Below are 20,080 nucleotides of genomic sequence, written 5' to 3'. Positions count from 1 at the left end.
AGACAAGAGTTTTCACTTTGACAACAGTGTTTTATTCATACCTACAAAAGAAAACAAGATGGTATCAAAAGGACAATTTATAAACTAATCATAGCATAGCTTTTAGTATACTGTGCCTGAACACCACAGAGCTACGAATCTCTCCATTCAAGTCTTTGTTTAATAAAACAGGAATGTGTTCAAATACCAGTCAAAGTTGAAACAGAGTACTGATCCTACCCATAAAGCCTCTAAACCTTTCCACTAAGCAAAGCCCACACAGTAACTTATCAGTAAAAAGATATATTGAATTGTTGTTTCCACAAATGCTTACTGGGAAAATGGTGGACATTACTGCTTTGTCAACAGGGCTCTCTAGCTGGTATGTGGAACCAAGCAGCACCACATGGGACAGAAGCAGTACATGCCATGAAGCATTCAATGGTTAATACTCTGGCTGAGCATGAGAGACTCTAGGCTGCAGCAGTCTTCAAGCTACAATAAAGCACTGCAAAAAACCCTAAAATTCTGCCTCTGCAGAGGGACTGAAGACAAAGACCACTCAGCAGTTATGAGTGTCCTGAAACCCCTTTACCTTTAAAGACAGAAGGTTGTTTCCCCACATCCCATAAACCTGTAGATTAATTTCTGTGTGAACTAAAAAGATAGCTCCATGATATATTTCATGAAGGAAATGCAGATTAAAGTTCAGTAAATGAATGTTCATTTGCATTGGCGCTTTCTGCCAGACACATCAAGTGTTCTCTGATTTTCCAGACCTAGACTGATGCGAGTCAAATGAGAAAAGAGGAATTTAAACTGGCAAATATTTCCCTCCCACAGACTGTGCCAACAACCTACCTGTACATTGTGTGCAGACACATAAGTGATCTATCATTCCTCATCCTGCTTGCTATTGAGGAACACAAATACAACGCCAGTTTTTATAAGTCAGCCCCTAATAACTATAAAATAACTGGGCAATCTTATTTGTTTGAACTGTGTACTCCCCCAAACAGAAAATAAGGTGGCCAACAATATTTACGCCTCTCAAATTGGGACGCAAGTCACCTCCTGCCATATTATCTGAATGTGACAAGTGATGCATTACAAGATCAGCTATCAACAGCCATTCTGCTAATAGTCACAACACATAAGCCTCAGTACTAGAAGAAAACCCACCCTACCCACCAGCCTAAAATCTCTCAGCCTGGGGAGAAAAGAAAAAAAAAAGAGATTGAATAAAAGTGTTATACCTGCCTAAAATTTCCTAGAATGCTGCTACCTACCTGTAAAAGCTGAGTGCAAAGGATAGCTCACTCAAAAGCAAAGCCCAAATCAGATGAAGGTACGAATGACACTTCAAGACATATTAGCTATCTCTGCCCCACCTCCCCCTGTACAGGGACCTAAATAAACCTTTTAAGGTAAAACAGAAAAACTGAACCATTGCATTTCGGACTGTGGTATCCTGAACCTGTCCGGTAAGTACTTCTTACTAAAAGAAATATTGCCAAGTTAACAGAAACTGTCTTAGTCTCTTTCTATCTTCTGCCGAAGCTCAATTTTAACCACGGCAGCTGATACTTGGGGGCCAGATTCCACTTGTGATCTCTTAAGTGGAATCCAGTTGGTGACAATTTAACAACCACAGAAAAATCCAGTTTATTTTTTCTGCAGTTAAGCCCGGGATGAAAGTATACTGCAACAGACAAAGGACTCCCTCCTGATATTTACACCCTCCCCCTCCAGCTACTACCATCCAAGAGCTGCAGAAATGCTAACCAAAATTACCTAATATGTCTAACACATAGGGGGGTTTGGAGCACCATGAGCTGAGCCAAACTAGACATATTATACTTTCAGAATTCACCTATACCAAATCCAAATACCTGTGTTCAATTTTCAATTTAAAGAATGAAGTCTTAATTCTAGAGAAAAAAGTACACTCTTGTTTTCTGTTAAGAAGGGAGCACTGCATAGCACCATAATTCTTGATGTTCACAGCATGGAGAACATGTCCTCTCTGCAGCAAGTTTTCTGACACAAGCCTCAGACACAAAGACAATTGGGCTGGGACATTTCTGCCCTGCAAAGTCTCTCCCCCTTCATTTCTTTTTAAAAGAGAAAATCATTCCAGATCCTTTAAGCATGCAAGGCCAAACTTCGTATGTCTATAACACAGTCAGTTTTCCAGTCAATTCTAATTTTAAAAACAAAATCAGTAACATGGACTGGGGACCACTGTCTTGGGCAGAATTTGGATGGTGAACTCTACATCTAACCTGCATTGGAACACATCACAATGGGTGAGATCGGGGAAGGAAGGGAAGAGGAGGTTCTTACATTGCAAATCTTGACTGGCGCCAGTAAACCAAATGGTCTCACTTGCGTGAAGGGGGCGGGGGTGGGGGAGGAGGTGGATATTGGTAGCCGGCAGTCTGTCCCATATAGCCCATCACGTTAGTGCCTGGAGGCTGAGGAAACTGTTGCGACATGAGAGGCTGTGGCTGCTGGCCTGAACGGCCCATCCCTGCATACTGCTGTTGGCTGGTGCTTTGTGAGTTTCTCCCAGCATTGGCAGCGTTGGCTCCACCATAACCAGCAGTACCATATTCTGCCCCATAGCCACTTGTGCCATAAGCAGCAGCTCCATAGGCCCCCTGGGCATAACCATATTGGCCCTGCTGTGCCCCAAAGGCAGAATTTGTACTTCCATATGCACCACCATAGGCCTTGTTGGCTCCATTGGCAAAGCTGTCACCGCGATCACGGTCCCTGAAGGTACCCGAGTCTCTTCGGCCATCTTTAACACCTCGGAGCCTTCGTTCACATTCCTCTTGATACATCAGATTAGGGTTGTTGGATGAATTGCTGGTTCGGTAACGAGAACGACCACCTAGTGATAGATGTGACTCACTTTAATACAGCACCTCAATCTCAAATAAAAGTTCTGCACAGATCAATTTGTTTCTATACTTGCAATACTAGAATAGTGCCATTAGGACACCATGATACTACCTCACAACTATTAACTCTTTTTACATTATATGATTATCAAATTCTAAGATAAAACACTGTAAAGCATGAAGTTTGATACATTTGATTTTATGTAAATTTTAAAGAGCAAAGGGGCTGGAAGACATTTGATGGGGATTTAAGAGTTGATGTAGAGTACAAGCAAAGATGCAATGTAAATATAAGATTAATGTGAGTTTTTGAAGAGGGCCTCTTGTCAGAAAGGACAAAATCTCTGTATAATTTGTATGGCCCTGCCTATGAAGTGAGTGGGAAGAGTTCTCTTACACAAATGAAGAGCAAATTCCTTAGAGTGAGATTCCCACTGCATGTAATTAGTTAAACTTCTCCTATTTAAATGCAGGTTTTCAGTTGCTCTACTATTCTCTACATTCTGCTTTGAACCTCCCTGTACTTTAATATTAGCTGGGGCAGTTTTGCTTCAGAAACCAACTTATACAGAAAGATTCTCATCTCTCTGCAAAATGGTGCACAGAGAAAAGCCAAGCAGATAGCTCGAATATGGGCATTCTAGAGCTCTGATAGGCTCTAGAATGCCCGTGTTCGAGCAATCTGCTTGGCTTTTCTCTGTGCACCATTTTGCAGAGAGGTGAGAATCTTTTTGTATTAATTGGATTCTGGTAACTAGCATTTCTTTACTGGACAATTCTGGTAACTAGTATTTCTTTACTGGACAATTTTGCTTCCTCTCCTTTTTATTTCATTCTTCTGCTTAATTCTTATGTCAGTCTGTATTTATTTATTTAACAAAATGTATACTCTGCCTTTCTGTACTCATAAGGGCCACCAAAGCGGCTAACAAATTAAAACATACTTAATGAACTTATACCTTAAATCTGTATTGACTTACATTATGTTATGAAAAATGGGTTACACACTTTGCAAATGTAAATACACTCCAGGAAACAGATGGACAACCTATTTCGACTTCTGGCAGGGATGACCCTATATATCCCATCAGCACATTAACTGTCAGTGAAATCTACCCTGTGCCTCAACTGCCGCCCATTAAGATATCTAAGTTAGCAGCTAAAACAACAACAAAACATTTACCTCCACCTCCACCACCACCTCTATGGTCCACAAGCTGCATCAGTTTTGGATTGATGGCCTGGTTGGCTTCCTCTAGCACTTTGATCAGTTCTCTAGCTTGTTTCAAATTCCCAGGTGTGAAGAATGTGTAGGCAGTGCCTTTGTTGGTGCTACGAGCTGTACGGCCAATTCGGTGCACATAATCCTCCGAGCTGTTTGGATAGTCGTAGTTTATCACAAACTTTACATCTTCCACATCTTGTGAGGCAACCAAAGCACAGTGAGGGGTTGAGGAGAGGGTGTGGAGGAAGGATGTGCCAACAGAAGGTGGGGAGTACGAATGCAAGTGACAGTAACAAGAGAAGAGAAAAAAGTTAGTAGCTGTAAGGAGGGAAGACAACACAGACTTTTCCCAACAGAGCAGAAGGCTAAATTGAGAGATTTTCCATGAGAATCCAAAATTTGTTTCCAGAAGTTAAAGCAGTTCATCACTCTCAAATTCACCCATCCTTTGCTGTAGGCATGCCATGAACACATACACATAAAGCTCTCTGAACATTAACTTGTGGACTTCAGGCAATTTTACCTGTATCAACAAACTGTGCCACTCTTTCTACAAACAAAGCAAAATGGAAGGGATGAGTGAAAGAACTGTTAAACACCCTTAACTCTGTTAGGAGAAGCCTATCAAGTCTACCATCACAAGTCACTTACCTTCCCAATCAATCACAAGGTAACATAGAACTTTTTCAAAATTTGACAATTGCTATAAATAATTCCAAAAATTCCCCTCCCCAGCAACCATAAGACATCCCAGCTGCGGTAAAGTTCACCGTTTGGGTAAAGGATGGCTAGACTATTTTAATCCTCCTTGTTTCCATAAATATGCAAAACACTAACATTTAATCACACCACTAACTTCTGCCTAAGTAAGATTTTTAGCAGAAAACTGCTTGCCATTGATGTGAACTAATAAAACCCAGCTGCATTGCCTAGAGGAAGCGCCTGAAACTTCAGAAATGTGGAGAGTAGAAACCCAGTAAATGTTAGTACAATGCTTTGCTAAAACCCTGCCAAACAATATTAAAAGCAATTTTACATTAAAAATTAACAGCTCACGTACAAAAAAAATCTGCATTTTAAGGAGAATATTCAGATTATATCCAAGATAAAACACAGATTGACTTTTCTTTTAAAAATGAGAAACATTCCCTGTTGTTACCAGACCGATGCACACTCCCTCCTCCTGTGGGAAATCGCTGCAGCCGATCCCGTCTCTTTGCCTTTTATTTTTGGCGGCCTCCTTTCGAAAACTCCGCCCTCTGACACGGGACCACTGGAGCGCGGGGAGCATGCATCAAGGGTCCGTGGCAGCGAGAAGTCCCCACACACGCTCGCTCTGTGAACTGGCTTAGATGCTTCTCTGTAGCCCCATTTGGTTGTCAAGCGCCTGAGAACCTGGGTTCACGTAAATGTTTCAGGTCCTCCAACGCTTGCTGTCCCCTCACAGGGCTTAAAGGGGGCAATTGTCAAAAATGAAGATGTTAAAAATTACATCCAAAGGGTAAGGCTGCATCTATTGCCCAGACTGCATCAATTTCAAATAAAAGGACTGGGGGAAAGGGACAGTGGGTTGTTACAGGTGGCAAAGGGGTGTTATGTCTGTTTCTTATTACAGCAAGGGGGGGCTCCTCATTCTTTCCAGACTCCAAAGTCCTGAATCACACCAAAAAGTGAGAAGGCAGATTTCACAGGGGCAGCGCGAGTCTCCAGCTTGGTGCAAATATCTCAGAGGGCAAATATTAGGGAAGGGCAGGGTAAAACACTCAGTACATTCACGTCTTCACATCTGGGATTTAACTGGAGTCTGACAGACTGTAGGCTACATGGCCCCAGCCAATCCGATTGTGAACATCCATTAGCAAAGTAGCCACAGTGAATACCAAAAATCACTTCTTTTTAGAAAGCACAGGATCTCTGTCAGTTAACAATGAAGGGATCAATGAGTAGATTTGGGTGGAAAATCCATGGAAGGACACCAAGGAAAAGCAGGAAGAGAGGCACTGGGGCAATTTCCACCTTAGACAGGTGGAGCTGACTGATATGCCCATGATATGAATAGTGTGCAGGGTGGGAGGTAGGGGAAACATGCAGTAAAAAGTAGATTTTTCTCTTAATTGAGTTTGCACTGATGTAAATCGTGCTCATCACAATATTTCTTCCAAGAAACTTGGTCCTTCTAAAAAGGAACCTGACTATCTGGGGATGCATACCCACTGAGATGCCCCCGGAAAAGGACTGAATGTCTGAACGTAAATTGGGAGGGGTAGAAATTAGCAAACACGATCATCTAGAGAGCTGCTTCGACCACCAATGTAGATATGTCCCCAGACCTGCACTGAGTGATCGGCAGCTGATATCAAAGTTTCTGTTAAAGAAAACAAACAAAAAGAAATTTAATGATTTGACTTTAACAGAGTGAACTGTAACCAATTTTTAATGAGAAACAGTGCAGAGGGAAGTCTTCTCGTTCGGGGTTCATTCACAAAGAAGCCATTATGGGGGACTCAACTTACCTGGAAGGAGCTTTCTGAAACCAGTGTTCCACTGGGAAGAGGGGAAAACCCTGGTGACTCAACCAAAAAGTGCGCGCCCCTGTTCTATATTTTAGGTAGAAGCCTTCACTTTCCAGGAACTTGGAGGAATTCGTCCAGAGATTTGCTGGTTAGGTACTATTTTTTTGTTTTATAAAAGCAGCAAATTCTGGGCCCCAAAACAAGCCAAGATGTTATTTAGTAACAAGAAACAGACTCTGGTACCTTTTCCCCACAGCCTCAGTGAAGTGGAGAAGGCAGAGCGGGAAGACTGTTTTCTTTAAATAGTATCCAAATGAGTTGTTTTGGGGATCTATATGAGGAGTAGGGCTGTTTTTAAAGTGTCTAGGCAAGATGCACAAAGAAGCTACCAGCACACAGCAAGCCTGTTTAAAAATGAATGCCAAAGAAAACAATATTGTCTTTTACTTAGAAAAAACAACACCAATTCTGGCTTTACCCCTTCTCCTAACGGGCCCAAGTTCTACCTGCACAGGTCCAGACATGACCCCAGAGGACAGAGACTTGAAATCCATATGAACATCTCTCAGAGAAGCACTGGACAATTTAGGGGATGGGGTGGGAGAATGAAGGTTATGAGAGTAAAGGCTCCTAATCTGTTTACAATATATAAGATGCACTACGAACAAGCTATCTTTTCATCACTTAAAGAATTTTGGGTGACAAAAGGTCCACATATTTAAAAGAAGTCCCTACAAACCACATATGAGATTATTTTCACTGAGTCACTCTAACATCAGTCACAATGGGCCAGCCCACTGGAACTCGACACTACTGAATAGCTCCAAGGTGTGGCTACTGCCATATTTGTCATTTTGTACAAGGGGGTCTGACATTTCTGAACCCACAAGAATCAGAGAATACAGATATCCTTGGTGAAGTACTGTTCACTCAAGCATTCAAGAGAACAAATTTTGCACCCCTTAAAGTAGACTAAGATACATTCTCACTATGAGAAAGCATTTGGTGGCTTTTACTATGACCTCATTAATCCAGTATAGGAGGACAAGTGAGGCAGAATGCTTGTGAGTGAAAATACCAAATATGCTCACATAAGTGAAACAAGAGAAGGGTGAGGTCTATCTAGGCAAGGCTTTTATGGTGCAATTACGTTAGTAATGCATTTGGGTAAAAAAGGATTTCTTTTAAGGGGTTCGCTCTTCTACCTAATAATTCTAACCAACAGCTCATTGGATGCAGTCCAGTCCTAGCCATCCAGACACAAAGCTGGAGCTGGAAAGGAGGTGGGTGAGGTAGGATTGGGCTGAGTAATTGGACGTCTCTTCTCCCCACTGGCGATCGATTAGTCATGCCTAGGCCTTGCTGAAGACCAAAGCCTGTTCGTTAGGAGCAGGAAGAGGACTTTGAATATGAAAGAAAAAAAAAAGATTAAGGTTAAAAAAGGCATTTCACATGTGGGGGAAAATCACGCTTTAAATTCTTTGGGAAAAGAACTTCTGAATTTAAAGAAATGACCTGAGAAGCAGGCAGAGAAGCACATGTGTACAAACCTAGCCCACGAGATGCAACATCCGTAGCAATTAGGATAGGAGCTTTTCCAGAACGGAATTCTGAAAGAAAAGAACCAATCCTGACATAACTCTTTGAATCACAAAATAATATTTAACACTACACACATTTCTCTTTGATTCTGATGGTTCCAGTACAAGTCCAGTACAAGTCCTGAACGCCAAGCATGAGACCCACACTAGGACTGCAGGAAATAACTTTCCTTGGCTAGCTCTAAAAAACACTAATTACTGCAGTCCATCAAGAAAGTACATTACAGATTTAAGCTCAACACAGAAACTAATATTTGTAAAAGCTAAACAGCAAGTATGCTCAGCATATAGATAGAATCTATGAACCTATATTACTGTACTACTTGTAAATAACACAATTCAGAAGGTTGGTTTTTTTAAGTGTTTGGGTAAGCCAGACAGATTCCTCCTTCTACTCACCATTAAGCACCCAATCTCTTTCTGGCTGACTCTTGTCTCCATGAATACACATAGCTGGCCACCTAACAAAACAAAATATTTTAAGATGTTTTAGATAGCGCAGGCAGAAAGTTCAAAACCTGAAAGCTGTCAATATTTAGTTTAACAAGCTAATGCGGACCAATTTAAGTAATCAAGACATGGGGTTGCACTGATTTTAAGATAGAGTAAGAAACATGATAATGGACACCTTTCAGATGTACAGCCAAATATGACCAGGGTATAAGCTAAGGAGATAGAGAACTCTCTGCCCAGGCAACAAACATCTGGGAAGAACCGCATGCTTTCTCGCCTTCTCAGTTTGTGCTCTCCAATTACAGTTTGCATATTTCTGAGTATGTGCTATCATATTGGTGGTTAATTATTTCTTAGTTCACAGACTAACCTATCCGTTCAGACTTCCAGAGTTTTCCTTTTTTATTATATTTACATCCCGCTTTTTGTCCACAGAGCTTTACCCAAGTGGTTTAGAACATTTTATAAATAACTTCTTTTTAGTCCTCTCCCTTCCTAATACTTTACTCCTCACTCATGCATGTGGTTCTGGTTCTGCTGTAGCTCATCCATTTGGGTATCCAGTAACCCACTATTTGTAACTAATTTCATTAACAAACAATTGCTTTTAAGCTACTTTAATATAGGTCTTATAAACATGCAGACCCTAGCTTCTCACACAGAGAGCAGAATTCAACAATTTCTAGACAGGAACTCATATCACTCCTTTTGATGCCTGGGTTTCATTACAAATCAAACAAAGCAAGCATTCATGTGAACATCATCACTGCAACAATGCAGGACTGCCAAAATGATCCTTCGAGCTTCTCAAAGTTCTTCATCTGCAATACACCAATTCAAATTAAGACCACAAGACCTACCCATCTCTACGCATCCTTCGAGTTAGATCATCACATCGTCTTTTTGTCTCCACAAAGATGATAGTCTTGTTCTCTTTTTCAGCCATAATTTCTTCCATTAGTTGTATCAACCTATTAACAAATAAATAAAAACCCTACAAATTATACCTGAGTTTATTCATTTTGAGATAGTAAGCAGAAAAGCTCATTTTGATACCACAATTATTAAATAGTTATGAACAGCGTTTAAAAAAGCAAGTTAACTGTTTTCTTAAGCTAGTGGATACTTATAGAAGAAGTGACTGGGTTTAAGTTCAGTTTTAAGAATGACTTAAATATTTATACTGGTAACTCTATTTTATGGATTTCTTTCTGCAAGTGCTTCAAAGGTTCCATTAGAAATGGAAAAAAGGATAAAAATAGTTGTCAATATATACTTAAATTTCACCAGTCTGACTGATCTGGTCTAGCCAAACAATATTACAGATAAAAAGATTCTGAACATGCAAAAAAAAATAATTGAGGATAGTACAGCAGCATCCATACTTATGGTCCTTCTCGCTCTCCATGCACACATCCACTATTTGCAGGATATTATGATTAGCACTCAGTTCCAAGTTGCCCACGTTGATCTGGACATAGTCGTGTAAAAAGTCCTCTGCCAGCTGCCGCACCTCCTTTGGCCAAGTGGCACTCCACATAAGAGTCTGCCTGTCAGGCTGAGAGGAAGGACAGGTTACATGGCATACAAATGTGAATTTGTTATAAAAAAAAATTAAGAAGAACAAAAATTTTACATACCCGTATCTGATCAACAATTTTGCGGATTTGAGGTTCAAAACCCATATCCAGCATTCGGTCAGCTTCATCCAATACAAGATATGTACAACGGCGGAGGTTGGTTTTTCCTGCTTCCAGAAAGTCAATCAGACGTCCAGGCGTAGCAATACAAATTTCAACACCTGGAGGAGACACGGAATAAAATCACTTAGACCTTCAATTTTATATTGTACCAGTCAAGCTTGCCATCACCTGGGTTTATGTTCTTATCTCATGACTTCATCTCAAACATAAAAATACCATTGTTGAGCATGATTACACATGTATCTTCGCTTATAGTGAAGCTGAACCTTTTCTAGTCCATAACTCTTAATATGCACATTACAGGCAAGTTAAATTAAAATTTGACATATTAAACGGACTAAAAAATTCAAATAAACCTGTCTCTGCAGAATAGTATTTTTATTTGATTTGAACAGATGTATCTTCCACTGTGGCCATAATTAAGATAACTTCATAGTTCAAAGGCAACCTTTACTGGCATTACTTACATATACCTATATAACCAGTGTTATTGATATTTAACTGATGTTGTACACCTCTCTGAGCCCAGCTTGTTGGGAGAAGGTGGTTTGAAAAAAAAAAAATCTAAACAAATGAACATTCACTTAGGGTCAACAGACTTTCATGAGCTTAGAAAGGTGTAACTGCTTAGGATTATAATAGAATTCCAAAAGCTGTCAATTACCTCTCTCCAGGTCTCTGATTTGAGGACCTTTGGGTGCTCCTCCATATATACAGGTACTCTTCAGCCTTGAACATTTACCATAATCATCTGCTACTTGTTGGACTTGCTGAGCCAGTTCTCGGGTAGGAGCCAGAACTAAGCACTGCAAAAAGAAACCCAGAATACTAAATACCACACTACAAACAGGTATCTGTTTAAACAATAGAAGGAAAGCTCATAGTACCACCATTTACAAAAGATCCACAATATGGTATGACAAACCAGCATACAACACACAACCCGGGGGGGGGGGGGGGGGGGGAGACAGCCCACAAAAAAGTACTCACAATTGGACCATCCCCTCTTTCCAAATACGGCTGGTGATTGATGTGAACAATTGCAGGTAGCAAATACTGAAACAGGGAAAACAGCATACATTAGAGATCACAACAGGCTGTGGTTTATTGTTGTACAGTAGCTGTATATCCATTTCTAAAATCCTGCCTCAAAACATCAAACTGGCGTCTTACCAGAAGCTAAGAACATCCACTTCAACATAACAGAGGAAGGTATGTTTTCTGTTCAGTTCAGAAACTATGTACTCTCAATACCTGAGAATAGCCAAACTGATCCTCACCATAACTGTGAGGCTGCAGTAATGGGGGACAGTTAAAATTCATTCACATCATATCTACAATAGTGAAGTTTCAGATCTCACTTGCTGAACCAAGCTAAGTATTGATGCTGGTGTAGGAAGGAAAGGAGGAGGAACAGCAGATGATAGTGACAGGCTGCAGTTCAGGACAGGCTTGCAAGAGAGAATGCAGCTACAACACTCATAATGATATTAATACTAAAGAGGAATAAAAACTTCTTGTACACATACTCCTCTTTGTAATTTTCACAACTCCAAACATCTGTGAATAACTGCGGTGCTTTTGAATGCTTCTTTTACCATTTTCAAGGCTTTGTCTAAGGACATATGTGGTAGCAGTTTTCATTAACAATGGGACGTGTCCAAGTACAAGCAAAACATTGTCCCTATCCAAAGGCTGGGACCCTATTCACTCTTACCTGCAACTGTTCCACCGAAAAAAATGAAACTTGCTTCTAAACATACATACTTAAGATTGGGCCATGTGACACAGGAGTCCATTTCTCCCATTTCATATCACCCTTGAAGTTCGGACTTCAATTATAACTGTACATCCTCCCATTTACCAAGAACCCTGCCACAACAGCTTACAAAGGATGTATTAAGATGTGTGGGAAAATTCAGGATCTAGCCTTGGTACAGAAAAGACAGATCATAAAAAGTAATCCCACAGAAAATGAAAAAACAACGTACCGCCAATGTCTTCCCAGAGCCAGTCTGTGCAATGCCCACCATATCACGACCACTGAGGGCTAACGGGAAGCCCTGACACTGAATTGGGGTTGGTTCTGTGAAATGCTGATCCATCAAGACATCCATTACATATTCTAAAAGTCAGAGAAAAAGACACAAATAAAATCAAGAACAGTGAGGTGTATACATAATCCTTGTTACATGAATTAGGTTCTCCATAAATAAATTTCTTCCAGAGTTAAAAATCACAGCATAGTTCCCCCAAAGCTACATTCTAAGATTACCTTCTAAAGTCAAACATGACTAAGCAACAGAAATAATCTAAGATTTCAATACTATCGATGGTGGTATAGTTCACCTATTGAGAATCTGTGTTAAGGTGGTTCCAGTCCTACAGGGCTTTCCATCTTCTCTTTATTTAACATCTATATGAAACCACTTGAGAAAATCAAAGGGTCTGTGGTATGGTATTATCGACACAGAGAGTATGATTTCATCTGACCCTGCACTGGATTTGGCAGATATGTGAATAAAGAAACTGAAAGGGAACAGGCTGAAGCTTACTCCAGGCAAAACACAGGCACTGCTGGTCCAGGGGAACCGGACTGTATTTAACCTGTTTTGAACTGGATTGACTATACCTGAAGACTCTGGTTTGCAGTTCAGGTGTACTCCTTGAGCTGACCATGCTCCTGTATGAACACGTAGCAGCAGCTACCAGAATGACAGTTGATCAGTTTAGGCAGGTATACCTACTGTGACTTTTCCTCGAAAAACCTAACCTGGCAACACTTATGCACAGCTTAGTGATCTCCACACTACACTACTGAAACATGTTTTGAGATGTCCCTGAAAAGTTCTTTGAAACTTCACTTAGTCCAAGATGTGGCTGCTCCATTATTATCTACAGCACAGTACATCAGTCCTATTACAATGAATTTGTACCAACTTAATTAGCTAGTAATTTCTTTCCAAGGTCAGTTCAAAATTGGTTTAGTCCTTTAAAGCCATGATGATTTGGACCCAGGATGCTGCCTTCTCTGATATGAGCCTACAAAGACACTCATAACAGATCTTTGAAGAGGTCTGGCAGGTGATGACATGCAAAAGTAATTTCCCACTGGTGACACACTACAAAAAGACACACTGGGCCATTTCTCTTTTAATATTTAGGAGGATTGTAAACAAGCTCTTCAGCAAGCTTTTGGTTAAGATTACCTTTATCATCTATAGGAGGGATAGGAACATTTTTATAAGCTCATGTTCAATTTTCATCCTACTCCTAATTTTATTAATTGTATAATTTCTGTGCTTGTATTTATTGTACTCATTGTGACTATGATTCTCTGTTTTATCCACTATTGTCTCCATGGCAATTATGAATTGCTTTGGGGGTACCTTGGTGCCAAAAACTGACATATAAATGCCCCCTTTTCCAATACCTTGCTTAACTATTTGGCAGAATACTCACGTGGGAAGTTACACTGGTGGAAGGCAAATACAGGCTTGGGGCACACATCTGCTCCTCTAACTGTGATCTCTTTCTTTCTTCTTAGTTCATCAACCTCATACTGTTTAAGGAAGCAAACAAACTGTTAGTCCCTTTATTTCTATCAGTGTATACAATTCATATCAAACTTTAACAGAACATATTTATGTGAGCTTTAGCTCTTTCTGATCTAACAGCTATATGGTAATGAAAGAACTAAGAAAAGAAGAAGAGATTGGATTTATATCCTGCCCTTCACTACCCAAAGATGTCTCAGAGTGGCTTACAAACTCCTTTCCATTCCCCTCCCCACAACAGACACCCTGTGAGGTAGGTGGGGCTGAGAGAGCTCTGACAGAAACTGCTCTTTTTCAAGAACAGCTCTTATCAGAACTACGGCTTGCCCAAGGTCATCCAGCCAGGTGCAAGTGGAGGAGTGGGGAATCAAACCCGGTTCTCCCAGATTAGAGTCTGCACACTTCAGTACACCAAACTGGCTCTGTTAGTTCCATTTCCCCCACCCCAGGCTCCGGCGGGGAGGCCCAAGCAGCTTGCAGCCACCGGGCCTCGCCAATGGTCTTCTTTCCCTTCCCGCTGGCTCTGGCGATCTCCTCCTCCGCAGCTGCTGAACTCCTCCCTCCCCCTGCTCTTGCGGCGAGGCCTGAGCGGCTTCCAACCGCCAGCCTGCCGCAGTTCCCAGAGCGTTCCCTGCGCATGCGCAGGGAAGGCTCTTTTACTTTTGAGGGGATTTAAATATCCCCCCGATATTTTTTTCAAGTTTTTAGATTTTTGTGCACACCTGGGGACTGTCCCAAGTGTGCAGGAAAATCTCCCTGCCCCCTAGGTGCCCCTGATGTGCGGATTTAGATATCCGCACGCAAGGGGCGCCTTTCGCTATTAGTATATAGATAATAAGTGATTACGAACCAGGGGCGTAGCTACGGTGGGGCATTTTGGGACCACACCCCACCCCAAAAGGTGGGAGCACTGGCCGCGCTCGTTTGCCTCACTACAGGAGGAGAGCCAGTGGTGCACTCTGCTCTGCAGCGGAGAGCACACTCAGGCCGGCTCTCCTTTTCCCAGGTCAGGCACCAGCCAGGGCAGGAGGTGAGCAAGCCAAGCAGGTGGATCAGGCAGGCCAGCAGGTCTCTCTGCAGTACACCTGCACCAGGGGAGGAGTTGTGGTGGCTGGGTCACATGACTCCTCCCTTCATGCAGGCACTGAGGCCAAGGTCGGGGCTAGCAGCAGGCTCTCCCCATGCAGCTCCACAGCTTGGCTTTGGGGAGATCCTCCCTCCGCGGCAAGGGCACAGGCAGGGGTCGGTGAGCCAGCAAGAGGAGGTGGGTCGCCTAGCATGGAAAGGGGGGGAAGGGCTCCACCAGCTGCCTGCTGACAGTCTCTCCCTCTCTCCCCCCCCCCCCCCGGATTTCCCAACACCCCACCAACCAAAATTTTCTAGCTATGCCCCTGTTGCGAACTAGTATAGTTTATACGTTAGCAAACTAATCTGTACACAAACTCCTAGTCATTTTCACAGTCCGGACAGCATTCAGTTGGAAAGATTAAAACTAGGAAAGCTTCCAAGCTTGAAAAGAACAAACAACACTTACTGGAGTGAGTCTGGCCACTTCTGGATGTTCGACATAGAAGTTCTTTTCAAACTTGGGCAACTCGTTCAAGTCCCATTTCTTCTTACGCAGCCGTTCGCCTGGGTTTCCAAATTTCTTGGGAGGAAGAGGACTGCCAAACCTGGCCAGGGGGAGGGGGGAGACACAGTAACAACTCTTTACAGAAAGTATTTTACAAAAATATTTAAGAAACTCTTTTCTGTGGATTTCTTAAGTACTGTAATATTGCTTAATCTAAGAAACACTATCAAATATGGGGGGAAAGTACTACCTAAAACATCAACTTTCATTCTTTTACCATTCGCCACATGGTATTGTTAGCCAACAAATAAAGAACAAAAAGAAGACACCTGGGGAGAGAAAACCAAGACACAGCACCACCATTATTCACATAGAACAAAGCTGCTCTACTTCAGAAGATACTGAAAACACCAAGCATTTACTGTACATAATTTTTTCTACTATAACAGTAAAGAATCAAAACTATTCCAGTTCATTTTAAGTATGGATGGTCATTTAGAAATGCTGAGTATTTTCCTAACATTACTTTCCAGCGGAAGCTAAATTTCAAATTATAGTGCAGAACTTTGAAAAGAAATACCATATGTGAAAGACAAGATAATTTTGTAAACCATTTTCATGGTTAATTTAGCAACAAGCAACTGGTTCCAAATGCCACTGAACATAAGAACATAAGAGAAGCCAATGGTGGATCAGGCCAAAGGCCCATCTAGTCCAACATTCTGTCACACAGTGGCCAAAACTACCAGGTGCCATCAGGAGGTCCAGCAGTGGGGCCAGGACACTAGGAGCCCTCCCACTGTTGCCCACCCCAAGCACCAAGACTACAGAGCATCACTAGCCCCAGCCTGAGAGTTCCTATCTATACCTTGTGGCTAATAGCCACTGATGGACCTCTGCTCCATATGCTTATCTAATTTCCTCTTGAAGCTGTCCATGCTTGTAGCCGCCACCACCTCCTGTGGCAGTGAATTCCATGTGTTAATCACTCTTTGGGTGAAGAAGTACTTCCTTTTATCTGTTCTAACCCGACTGCTCGGCAATTTCACTGAGTGCCCATGAGTCCTTATATTGTGAGAAAGGGAGGAAAGTACTTCTTTCTCAACCTGCTCTATCCCATGCATAATCTTATAAACCTCGATCATGTCACCCCTCAAGCACAAACACAGCAATTAATCAGTTTCACAACCTTGCAAGTAAAAGCTCTGTCTTGACTATCATGCACTTGCAAAAAAGTTTGTTTCAGAAGATACACCCCACCTTCTTCCCAAAGGAGCTACTGTCACTCTCCTGAGACCTACAATGCAAGGCACAATTTTTCTTCAACACATCATTTCTGAATTTAATTAAGGAGCCCACAACAAGAACATGTCAATCATGACATTTGTCTTGAGCTGATTTAACAATCTCAAGAAAGAAGCTGCAGGTTTCCACTCAATTATGCTTTCTGATAGACATACTAGCAACTTTGTGCAACAGCCATTCTAATTCAGCACCTACAAGTCAAACAATTAATGTGCTGATTCCCATAATGACTACTGCTAGTTCAAAAAGACTGGCAGAATCAGTAAGGGCCATGCAGAAAAAAGTAGCACAAAAATAATTACCATAGTGCTAACCCCCACACTATACCAGGACAAAACTTAACCAGCACTGATGCTACCATGGTTGAAGGGAGAATTGTCTTTATTCTCAATATGAAACACAATAACTGAGATTATCATACTTTGGTTACATTATGAGAAGACAAGCGTCACTAGAAAAGACAATAATACCAGGAAAAAATGAAGGCAGCAAGAAAAGAGGAAGACCCAACATGAGCTTGCAAGACCTCAGCAAGGCTGTTAATGAGAAGATGTTTTGGAGGACATTAATACACAGGGTCACCAAGTCAGAAACAACTTGACAGCACTTCACACACACACACACACACACACACACACACACACACACACACACACTGAGTCAGGTGATCCCAGAAAAGTTCACATGGCATCTGTCTCCTGAACACAAACAGAACTGTTTCCTAACAAGCAAAGGGTTGCAGCATAGACTGAAGCTACATGATGAGCAAATTAAATAAGAATCAAAACTATTTTACTTCTGCACTGTTATTCTGGACTAAGACATTAGATAGCCATAACAAATACAAATGTGACTATGAGGCCTAGAAATCCAAAAGACCCAGAATGAAATTAAGAGTCCTCTCACCATTCTCAAAGACAAGGAAGGACTTGAATCACAATGATCTTAACAGAATTACACCCATTCTGGCTGCATAAGTAACATTCACAGACTATTTTAATGGCCTCTGCAAAGAGATTCTGCCACCAGAAAGAAAAAAAACCCACACCGGCTTCTATAAGGTGTCCCACCCTACCCAGAGAAAAATGATAATGCGTGGGGACAGGAGGAAGCGAAAATGTGAAGAATCTGTCCGATGATCGCGATGGGCAATTCGTCACAAGAAGAGACTACCTTCAGAGGCGCTAATTTAATTTTAAAAAAAAAACAGCCAGGAAAGGGGGAGGGGGAAACAGTCCGCCGTGCCTGCAGTTCCCTCCTTCGTTCTACCTCCTCGCTTCTGTCCCCAGATCTCCGCCCTTCGTAGGCTTACACGGGGCACCCTCCCCGCCCATACTTTTGCCTCCATATTGTGACAATACTTCCCACTCAAAAACATCCAATTCCCAACTTTTTTTTTTATTGGACAGATCCTCTGAATCCTAAAGTTAGCGGGTGAAGTCTTCCCCATCGACGAAAGTCAATTTTCGATACCAGCATACCCCCTCCGGAGGAGGGGGACTGGCAGTCATAACTCCCCTCTAATTCCGCCGCCGGTCACCCCTACACGCTTATTCAGAAGTACTACACTGATTTCAATAGGGCTTCCTCAACAGAGTATGGACAGGAGTGCAAATCTGCAATCAAGCCAAAAAAAAAAAGTCTGCGCCATTCCCTTTTCTTCCCCCGCCCTCAATTTACGGAGGACCTCTTGTGGCTTGATAGCTAAATAATGGGCAGACATTCAGCAGGGCAGTATTTCCCGACAGGAAAAGGCGCCTGGTCAATTCCTGCCCGCCAAGGCCCCGAGAAGGCTCCACACACTGGCGGGGTGGGAGGCAGCAAGTTCCGTAGGGCGGGCGGCCCACCCTCCTTCCACGACCCTTCTTACCCGCCGCGGTCCCGGTCGCGGCCTCGGTCCCCGAAGCCCCGCATCTTCTCAGGCCGAAGGAGGCCGCCGCGCAAGGCTATGTGGGTGGACGAGCTGGAGACCAGGAGGCCCAACCGCAGCTGCTACTGGTTTCTGCTGCTACCGCTCTATTTTTGTGGAGTTAAACTTAGCAGCCGTGTTTCCTGAGCTGCAGAGCCGGCTAGATTTGATTTCGGTTCCCTCAGACGGGCTAAAGAAAACCAAAAACCGGTTCGCGATAGAGACAGGATTGTCTTTCTCTCCCGGTCTCCACTCACAAAATGGCCGCCGTCACCCTAGCTCGCCTCTTCTTACGTTACCGGTCTACCCGATGTGTGCGTAAATTACGTTCCTGAATAGCCGGGGAGGCGGGAAAGAATGTCGTTACGTCTATTCTCAAAAATCATCCGCGTACGTTGGCCGACCTCTAAAGAGCAGATTCAGCAGAGACGCTATACGGAAAGAACGTAACAATGTTTCTGAGTTACTTCTTTGTGTGGAAAATTCAGTTTCTATTCCCAAACGTCGTCTGCGAAAAGTGCTTATCCTACATTGTTAGGAGACGCCTGAGGAAGAACCTTGCTACGAAATGCAATACGGAAAATTACTCCCCTCCGTAATCTCTGTATCTGCCGCTCTTTCTGAGCCGGGTTTAGCGTAGGTAAGCGGGAAATCCCGATCTTGCGTAAAAGCTGCAGGGAAATAATGAGTTACGCATAATCTGTAGTGTACCCTGCATAAAGAATAGGACCTTCCAACCGCAAGTAGAGGAGGAGGAGGTATCGGAGTAGTCAGACAATAAACTCTTTCGATGTTGTAAAATTAAATTGTTAGGGTCTCCACCAATTTTTACGTGGGATTCTCCGAAATGTAGACCAGTCTCCTGAGTTCGACGTCAGTCGCTAGTAGACCGCTACAGGCGTTGATAAATGTGGGTGGGTCGTTTGTGAATAGTCACATTACTGGAGAGTTGCTTCATTACACTCCTGCCGTTGCATGCAGCCATTATGCTTGCTCTTCGCTGCTTTCCAGAAATCTCGGAGGGCCCACTGATACTGCAACGCCGATTAGAAACTATTATTGATTTTATTATTACAAATCTCTTGAGGCATTTTGTTGTTGCTTTGCTTTACTATTTATTGCAAGTTTATTGGAGCCCATTTATCTAAAGGGTTTAGTAAGTGACGTTCTGTGTCTTTATTACTTAGCCATATAGATGCTTTCTCCTGAAGAAAGAAATCCCACACTTTATGTAGCCATTGCTGCATGGTCGGGAGGGAGTCTGTTTTCCATTTACTTGCCAGAGAGATCTTTCTGGCAATTACTAAAATATTAATCAACTGTCTCCTGTTCTCAGGCGGACCATCATCAGGC

At 42.4% G+C, this 20,080-nt stretch overlaps 1 protein-coding gene across 2 annotated transcripts; it reads right to left on the bottom strand.

Moving 5' to 3' along the window:
* Positions 1-23: 23 nt before the first annotated feature.
* On the bottom strand, positions 24-18,978 carry DDX17 (DEAD-box helicase 17). 2 transcript variants are annotated; one of them, XM_015419218.1, is made up of 13 exons: positions 18,689-18,978; positions 15,475-15,613; positions 13,846-13,945; positions 12,375-12,508; positions 11,374-11,439; positions 11,048-11,189; positions 10,321-10,481; positions 10,066-10,238; positions 9,541-9,651; positions 8,627-8,688; positions 8,177-8,236; positions 4,072-4,308; positions 24-2,878 (listed from the first exon to the last, which is right to left on the bottom strand). In XM_015419218.1, the coding sequence occupies exons 1-13, from the start codon at positions 18,730-18,732 to the stop codon at positions 2,364-2,366; spliced, it is 1,944 nt and encodes a 647-aa protein (XP_015274704.1). In that variant the 5' UTR covers positions 18,733-18,978; the 3' UTR covers positions 24-2,363. The 2 variants fall into 2 exon arrangements, 1 of the variants encoding a protein (XP_015274704.1); XR_001482729.1 differs by having other exon boundaries at positions 2,396-2,878; positions 4,072-6,478.
* Positions 18,979-20,080: the final 1,102 nt, after the last annotated feature.

This window comes from Gekko japonicus, unplaced genomic scaffold, assembly GCF_001447785.1.
Source record: "Gekko japonicus isolate JY-2015 unplaced genomic scaffold, Gekko_japonicus_V1.1 scaffold37, whole genome shotgun sequence".
Taxonomy (NCBI): domain Eukaryota; kingdom Metazoa; phylum Chordata; class Lepidosauria; order Squamata; family Gekkonidae; genus Gekko; species Gekko japonicus.
The sequence above is the reverse complement of the archived record's forward strand: the minus strand, read 5'-3'. Positions and strand labels throughout refer to the sequence as shown.